At 42.0% G+C, this 9,225-nt stretch overlaps 1 protein-coding gene across 1 annotated transcript; it reads left to right on the plus strand.

The window, feature by feature from the left end:
* The first annotated feature begins 7,261 nt into the window (after nt 1-7,261).
* Nucleotides 7,262-8,035, plus strand: FGFBP3 (fibroblast growth factor binding protein 3). Its single transcript, XM_026481506.1, has one exon. The coding sequence runs from the start codon at nt 7,262-7,264 to the stop codon at nt 8,033-8,035; it is 774 nt and encodes a 257-aa protein (XP_026337291.1).
* The last annotated feature ends 1,190 nt before the right edge of the window (nt 8,036-9,225 follow it).

Here is a 9,225-nt window from a genome sequence, read left to right on the forward strand (position 1 = left end):
AAATCCTAGAAAACAGGAATGTAATTTTAAACTACCCAATAAAGCTGGAGGAGGAAGGGGAGTTTGACTAAAGTTCTTCTTGTTTATTTCAAATTTTCCTTAATGTATATGGTGCAAAATGCCATAATCCCATTCTCCTCCCTACCTTCCCAGATATAGCTTACAAAGTTTGTGTATATACTTCTTGTCCATGTTTTTATCATTTTGCTACATATAATGTGTATCCATAAAGAACAAAAAGTATCATTTATAAGCTCATTTTTAATTAATTAATTAACATTATGTTTCCAAGATCTAGTCCATTATATGAAGATCCGTAATTTATTCACTTCTTTACTGACGGATACTTAGGTTTTTCCGATTTTGCATTATTATAAATGAAGCTGCAGTGAGCATACTTTTTTTTTAAGATTTTATTTTTAAGCAATCTCCACACCCACTGTGGGGCTTGACTTAAAACCCCAAGATCAAGAGTTTGCACGCTCTACAGACTAGCCAGCCAAGTGTCCGTGCAATGAGTATGCTTGACATGAACTTTACATATATGTGCATAAACAAATATAAAATTATTACAAGTGTATTGAAAGAATACACCCCAAACTTATGATAAAATACAGGTTATCCTGGCTGGGAGTGGGGCAGGAGGAAATGGGATTTGAAAGGGGTAATGAAAATGGAAGAGTTATGTGACCTTTTTTTCCTTAAAAAAAATTGTGGAACACAAATATAACAAGATATTAATATCTGTTAATTCCTAATTGTAGGAATATAATCTTTAAAATTGTTTTTGTTATTTTCTGTTTTTACATTTATTGTAAAATATTTCAAAAATATAAAAAAGTTGAAAAACTATGCAGTGAATGCCCATACACCTACGACCTAGATTCTACAATTAATATTTTACTATATTAGCTTTATAACATAACTATCTACTACTTATTTCCCTCTATTCATACCATCCAATTTTTTATACATTTAAAACAAGTTGCAAACATCAATACACTTTATCCCTAAACACTCAACACTGATATCATTAACTTAGGTTGACTCATTACTTACAGATTTGGCTTCTTTTTTAGGTAAAACTGACATGCAATAAAATACATAAATCTCAGGTATAACCTAAACCTTTACCAAAATAAAATATATAGAATATAGATATATAATATATAGAAATACATAACCCCTAGGAAGCTCCTTTTTATCCCTTCTTGGCTAACACAAGCCATCATTCATCCCCCAGAGGCATCTGTATTCTAATTTTTTTCCACCATTGATTAGTTTCATTTGCTCTAGAACTTCATATAGTTGCAATCATACAATATGGGCTCTTTTGTGTCTGGCTTCATTTGATCAACACTATGGTTTTGAGATTAATTCACACTGTCGCATGCTGCAGCGGTTCGTTCCTTTTTATTGCTAAGTAATAAACAGATTTTTATTACAATTTGTTTATCCACTTACTTGTTGATGGATTGTTTCCACTTTGGGGCTATTACAATGATTAAAGTGCTATAAATATTCTTTTACCTGTCTTTTTGTGGTCATATGTTTTTATTTACATTGGGTAAATTCCTAGAAGAAGGATGGCTGGATCACAGAGTATGTAACTTTATAAGAAAACGTCAAACAGTTTTCTAAAGTGATTGTACCACTTTATGCTCCTACCAGCCATGTGTGAGAGTTCAAGCAATCAACTTTTTGCCTTGAGCATTGTATTAGGTACAAAAGAACTAAAAAAATTATCTTTGTCTAAAAAGCTTACATTATAATTTGCAAGATTAGGCAAATACTGATGAAACAAGGAAAATTTGAATATTGAACTATGCAAAGCTGATTTTACATGTAGAAAGAATTATGTAGTCGTAAGAAACCTAGGGCACCTGGGTGGCGCAGTCAGGAGAGCACACAACTCTTGATCGCGGGGTTGTGAGTTCAAGCTCCACACTAGGTGTAGAAATAAGACACAACTCTTGATTGCGGGGTTGTGAGTTCAAGCTCCACACTAGGTGTAGAAATAAGACACAACTCTTGATCACAGGGTTGTGAGTTCAAGCTCCACACTGGGTGTAGAAATGAAAGGAAGAAAGGAAGGAAGGAAAGAAAGAGAGAAAGAAGGAAGAAAGGGAAAAAAGAAAGAAGAAAGAAAGAAAGGGAGAAAGACCAAGAGGCTGGAGGCCTATTCACTGTAGGAATTTGTTGGGTCAGGTGCTGCAGCCAACTTTCCCTAGGAGAAGAAGGGAAGGAGGTGCTACATAGTTCCTTATGGTAATGTATTTCCTTCGTATTATTCACAGGGCAGGACTAAGAAGTTAATCACTGAAATTATCAAGAAATTCACCCCATTCTAAACTATTAGGTAGCATATGGTATGAATCCAAACAGGCCCGTTGGATCACTGATGCATTAAAAAGATTTTTTTTTTAAAGATTTTATTTATTTATCTGACAGAGAGAGAGACAGCCAGTGAGAGAGGGAACACAAGCAGGGGGAGCGGGAGAGGAAGAAGTAGGCTCCCAGCAGAGCAGGGAGCCTGATGTGGTGCTCGATCCCAGGACCCCAGGATCACGCCCTGAGCCGAAGGCAGACGCCTAACGACTGAGCCACCCAGGCACCCCTAAAAAGATTTTTTAAAATCAATATTAAAATATTTATTTCATGTTTTCTTACACATCTCACATCATGATATTTTTTAAAATGTCTTCCCTTCAAAAACTGGGGATGTACTATACGGTGACTAATATAACAAAATAAAAATTATTTTAAAAAAATTTAAAAAATTATGTTAAAAAAAGATTCAAAATCTTATTTAAGATTCAAAATAAAGGAATTACATCTCCTGTTGAAAAATAAAATAAAATAAAATGTCTTCCCTTAGACTACATCAAAATTTAAAACTCTTGTACATCAAAGGACACTATCAACAGCGTGAAAGACAACCTACAGAATGGGAGAAAATATTGCAAATCATATATTCATAAGAGGTTAATATTTAGGGGCGCCTCCCTGGCTCAGCTGGTGGAGCATGCAACTCTTGTTCTTAGGGTTGTGAGTTCGAACCCCATGTTGGGTGTAGAGATTACTTAAAAATAAAATCTTAAAAACATTTTTTTTAAAAAGAGGTTAATACCTAGAATATATAAAGAACTCCTGTAACTCAACAACAACAAGACAACCTGATTGAAAAATAGGCAAAGAACTTCAACAGACATAGTTGCTGAAGAGATACAAAGAAGAGATACAAATGGCCAATAAGCAGATGAAAAACATGCTCAGTATCACTAATCATTAGAGAAATGCCAATGAAAACCACAATGAGATACCACTTCACACCCATTAGGATGGTTATTATAAAAACACCACCAAGCAAGCAAGCAAACAAACAATAACAAGCATTGGCAAGGATTTGGAGAAATTGGAATATTTGTGCACTGTTGGCAGGAATGTAAAATAGTGTAGCCATTATGGGAAACAGTATGGAGGTTCCTCAAAAAGTTAAAACTAGGGATTCCTGGGTGGCTCAGTCAGTTAAGCGTCTGCCTTCGGCTCAGGTCATGATCTCAGGGTCCTGGGGTGGAGCCCCTCAGCATTAGGCTCCTTGCTCAGCAGGGAGTCTGCTTCTCCCTCTCCCTCTGCCCTTCCACCCCCGTGCTTGCTCTCTCTCTCTCTCTCCCTCTCTCCCTCTTGCTCTCTCATGTGTGCTCTCTCTCTCTCTCTATCTCAAATAAATAAAATCTTTATTTAAAAAAAGTTAAAAATAGGGGCGCCTGGGTAGCGCAGTCGTTAAAGCGTCTGCCTTCGGCTCAGGGAGTGATCCCGGCGTACCGGGATCGAGTCCCACATCAGGCTCCTCCGTTATGAGCCTGCTTCTTCCTCTCCCACTCCCCCTGCTGTGTTCCCTCTCTCGCTGGCTGTCTCTCTGTCACATAAATAAATAAAATCTTTAAAAAAAAATAAAAAATAAAAAAAAATAAAAAAAGTTAAAAATAAAATTACCATATGACCCACTAATTCCACTCTGGGTAAATACTCAAAAGAATTGAAAGCAGGAACTCAAACGGGTATTTGTACAGCCATATTCAGAGCAGCAATATTCAGAAGAGCCAAAAGGTGGAAGCCACTCAAAAGCCCGTTGAGAGGTTAATAGATAAACAAAATATGGTGAATACATACAGTGGAATATTACTCACCCTTAAATAGGAAGAAAATTCTGACAAACACTACAACATGCAATAACCTTGAAGACATGCTGAGTGAAATAAGCCAGTCATAAAAGGGTAAAAACTGCATGAATGCACTTCTATGAGGTGCACTTCTAGACTAGTCAAATTCATAGAAATAGAATGTTGAATGATGTTACCAGGAGGTGGAGGAAGGAAGACACGAGGAGTTACTGTTTAATGGGTACATTTGGAAGATAAAAAATGTTCTGGAGCTGGATGGTGGTGATGGCTGCACAACAGTGTGAATGTGCTTATGCCACTGAACTGTACTCTCAAGAATGGTTAAAATGGCAATTTGGTGATACGTGTGTCTTACCACAGTTTATAAAAAGTAACTTGTGGGGAGCGCCTTGGTGGCTCAGTGGGTTGAGAGCTGGACTCTTGATTTCAGCTCAGGTCATGATCTCAGGGTGGTGAGCCTGAGCCCGCGTTGGGCTCTGTGCTCAGCGTGGAGTCTGCGTGGTATTCTCTCTCTCCCTCTCCCTCTGCCTCTGCCCCCCTCCTCCGGATTGTGCTCACAAGCTCTCTCTCAAAATAAATAAGTAAAGTCTTAAAATAAAATGTAACTTGTGGTAAGACATACCTCTTTCTGACATGGCAAAGCACATCTGTGTGTCCCTTTTCTTTGGGGAACAATGTTTCCGACAGAAAGCTCGGTCTCTGGAATATCTCTCCTAGTGATTATGACTTTCCAGATAATGAACTTTTTCATTGTAATTAGGGCGCAATGTCACAAGATGTCACTCTTTAGCCGAAAAACTCTTCCAATTCAGCTCTGTGGCTGATAACAGGAAGTCAAGACAGCACAACAGACAAAAGCCTCTATCCTCATAGGTGCTTCACTCCTACAAATACAGTTTTCTGGGAAACAGAAGGTTTCCATCTTTGAAGTACATTAGTAAGCTACTCTTGTTTATGAAACTTACACAAATATTTGTTAACTTCATAGGTACTTTTCATTACAAATCAGATTGATGTAACAAAAACATAACTAACTTTGAAAGCGATAGTATAATACAAAGCTGAAATGTAAAGATTATGTTTTTAAAGATGTTATTTATCTATTTGAGAGAGACAGAGAGAGAGAGCAAGCATGAGCGGAGAGAGGGAGAGGCAGACACCCTGCTAAGCAGGGAGCCCGATGCAGGGCTCTATCCCAGGACCCTGAGATCATGACCTGAGCCAAAGGGAGACGCTTAACCGACTGAGCCACTCAGGCACCCTTGAAATGTAAAGATTATTGGTCACTGAGTCAGGTGGCATGTGGCTTTATCACTAAATGATGTGTGACATCTGTAAGTCATTTAATCTTCCTAATCTCACCGGAGAAGTAAAAATTTCCTTTCTTAGGTCAATATACACTGCTATATATTTAATATATGCTAACATATATTTAAATACATCCTTTTAATTCTGAAATATTTTGGTTTACATAGTACTAATCAAGTTATAACTGTTCAAATACAATGTCAAAAATGAGTCCAGTAACAGAAAATACAGTCTGCAACAAAACATTAGGAAATATAATGAGACTTCTTGACATCTTGGGTAATTATTTTAGGAAAGTACTCACGTGTATAAAACAATTGTAAAGTAGTGGGGTGCCTGGGTGGCTCGGTCGTTAAGCGTCTGCCTTCAGCCCAGGGCCTGATCCCAGGGTCCTAGGATCGAGTCCCACATCAGGCTTCTCCGCTGGGAGCCTGCTTCTTCCTCTCCCACTCCCCCTGCTTGTGTTCCCTCTCTCACTGGCTGCCTCTCTCTCTCTGTCAAATAAGTAAATAAAATCTTTAAAAAAAACAATTGTAAAGTAGTATAAAAACTCTTGAAGTGAAAGGAAAACATTTGTTACTGAGAACATTTTTTTAAAAGATGATGGAATATTTTAAGCTTTGCTTAAATATAAAATTCTCAAGATTCAAGAACACAGTAACTCTTAAAGATTACACCATTTGAATTGGCAATATTATCTTGTAACTTTAATCCAAACAAATTATTTTTTAACTTCTGATCTTTGCAAGCAGTTTGTAATTGATTTATAACACCTAAAATAATCCCAAACCCAAATACCCACCCCTGGGTGAACTGCAGGACACTATGGTATATTAATACACGAGGGCCTATTTCTGTTTGTAGTTAACAGTTACTAGGATTAAGATTACATGATTAGGATTAGGAAGACTACCAAAGCGCAGGCTGAGAACACAGAACTCAGAATGATATGAAGAGAGTGCAGTGCCTGGTTTAGAAAACAAAACAGTTGTTTTGTTTCTAACATGAAATTTTTGTTTAACTCTTAAAAACTTAGATCTTTCTGTTTAACTTCATGTTGGAATGATTAATACATAAACAGAAAGAAAAGAATGACCTGTTAAAATATGCGTGATTCACTTCTCTCCTACATTTGGGGTGTTTGTGTGTGTGTGTGTGTGTGTGTGTGTGTGTGTGTGTGTGGTGGTGGTGGTGGTGGTGGCGGTGGGAAATCTCCCAGGGTGAGAGAAGTCTGGGAGGGGCAGAGAGTGGGGAAGGCCCCTCCTGTCCCATTCATAACACGTTCATTCACTGGGAGCCAGCGAAAACGGACTAATCTCTCATGCAGTCATTCCTTCTACCCCAATAAGACTCCACCACCTCTCCTAGAACTCGGTAAGTTCAAAGTGCAGTAAAAATGCATGTTTCCCACGAATGATCTGAAATGATTTTGTAGATAGTATACTGGAGGGTGAAAAAAGGAGGGGATGGAGGTGGCAATTTTCAGGAATCGCTTTGTTTTTGTCTTTGCACTGGGTTTCAAAAAGATATAAAAGGATTATTTGGACAGTAAGCGATTTTCTCAGAGGGTCTCTCTCAGGCTGCTGCTACCCCCTGGAAACCAGCGTATGGGAACCGTAGACGGCACGGGAAGGGGGATTCGTAGACGCCTTTGCAGCAGCAGTCTCTGCCTCTGTCCCCAGGTCCGAGGGATGCCGCTCTCCTGGCCCAGCTGCCACTGAAGCGCCCAGGCGTCCCGAAGACCCGACCTGAGCGCAGACCCGCGGACCATGAGTCCTCTGAGGCTGCGAGCGTCGCTCTCGCTGCTGCTCCTGCTGCTGCTGGGTGGCTGCCTCCTCGTGGCCGCCCGGAGAGACAAGGGCGCGGCAGGCAGCGCGGCAAAGCCGGCCTCGGGTCCCGCGGGCGGCTCGTCCGGGCGCTTCGTCAGCCCCGAACGGCACGCGTGCAGCTGGCAGCTCATGCTGCGCGCCCCAGGGCCCGCAGCGGGGAGCGAGCTGGCGCTGCGCTGCCAGGACCCGGCCGGGGCGCTCCAGCGGTGCGCCTACCTCGGGGAGCCGGAGCGCTGCGCCGCCTACGCCGCCCGCAGCGCGCACTACTGGAAGCAGGTGCTGGGCGGGCTGCGCAAGAAGCGGCGGCCGTGCCAGGACCCCGCTCCGCTCAAGGCTCGCCTGTGCGCAGGCAAGAAGGGCCACGGCGCCGAGCTGCGCCTGGTGCCCCAGGGGTCCTCACCCGTGCGCCCCACTGCGGCCGGCTTCCCCCGGTATCCCGAGCCCCCGGCCAGGAGCCGGGGGCGGCTCCGGGAGCCCGCTCCCGCCCCCGCCGGAGGGGCCCGACTTCCCGCGAGCAAGTCTCCCAGAGGGAAGCCCTCTGAGAAGACCAAAGCGGGCAAGAGGAAGGCGGCCTCGGACCCAGAAGAGGAGCGACCCCTAGGGACCGGGCCGGATCCCGACGGGTTGGACGAGAACGCGAAGCTCACGGAGACCTACTGTGCTGAGAAGTGGCACTCCCTTTGCAACTTCTTCGTCAATTTCTGGAACGGCTGAGGCTGCCCGCCGGGGAAGGAACGTGGGGGTGGGGGGGAGGTACGCAGCCGGAGAGGAGACGTTAAGGGCATTTTAGGCCAAGAGATAAGGGATGGAGCGTGGGGGAGGAGTCCAGGTTCTAGAATGGGGCTGGGGGGTGGGAGGGCGTGGGCCTTGGGACGGGAGTGTAAGGGGTCTGGAGAATCTCTGAGACAGCAGAGAAGTTTTAATTTTTGAAAAGTCCGACCCTGATGAAGAGCAGAAGAAATAGTGGAAACAGAAGTAGGCATACCTTAAATGTACAAAAACTGTAGACTGGGAGAGAGGCGAGTACAGAGGAAGACTGGAAAAAAAAATAAGGGGGGAAAAAGTGACGAAAGCGATGTAAATCTCCTGTGGGAAGCAGGATACAATGTATATTGTTTAACACGTTTATATTAAAAGGTAGTCACCAGGGGCGCCTGGGTAGCACAGCGGTTAATCGTCTGCCTTCGGCTCAGGGCGTGATCCCGGCATCACGGGATCGAGTCCCACGTCAGGCTCTTCCGCTATGAGCCTGCTTCTTCCTCTCCCACTCCCCTTGCTTGTGCTCCGTCTCTCGCTGGCTGTCTCTCTCTGTCGAATGAATAAATAAGTAAAATCTTTAAAAAATAAAATAAAATGTAGTCACCAGCAATTGGTAACCTGAGCCGGGTTGAATTGTTTAGTGACTTCTCACCCAATCAGATGACAAGATTCCCAACTTTTTTTTTTTCCTTTTGGAATTAGTATGAACTTGGGTACTGCTTGGTGTCATAGATGACCTCTGTTGGGATAGAAGCCATTCAGAGGTCAAAATTGCCTCCAATGAGAAGATTTTCAGGATGGTTGCCCTTGGATTCTTTTAAGAAGTGTTACTTTTAAACACAGGGATGCCTTATGTTCTGAAACTTTCCCATTAACATTTTCAATTCAGAGGTGGATTGTAGTGCTCCTGTAGGTTTCTAAAAATAATTCTCTTTATATTTGATCGTATTTTTTATAAATAGCTGAAATTAAGTATGTATCTCAGAGTCATTTGGACCACTATGGAAGTTATATCTCTGTTTCATGGAATTAATTGTTAACATATTTCATTTTAAGTAAGATGTAATGATAACTTTGCACATGTTAGGTGCTCAATCAAAACTGTATGAATTGATTCAAAGAACTGGCAGGGCAATGGAAATTCT

The sequence above is a fragment of the Ursus arctos genome, unplaced genomic scaffold, assembly GCF_023065955.2.
Source record: "Ursus arctos isolate Adak ecotype North America unplaced genomic scaffold, UrsArc2.0 scaffold_7, whole genome shotgun sequence".
Lineage (NCBI taxonomy): Eukaryota > Metazoa > Chordata > Mammalia > Carnivora > Ursidae > Ursus > Ursus arctos.

Coding starts and splice junctions, on each gene's coding strand:
- FGFBP3 (XM_026481506.1), top strand. CDS start 7,262: ATGAGTCCTCTGAGGCTGCGAGCGTCGCTCTCGCTGCTGCTCCTGCTG.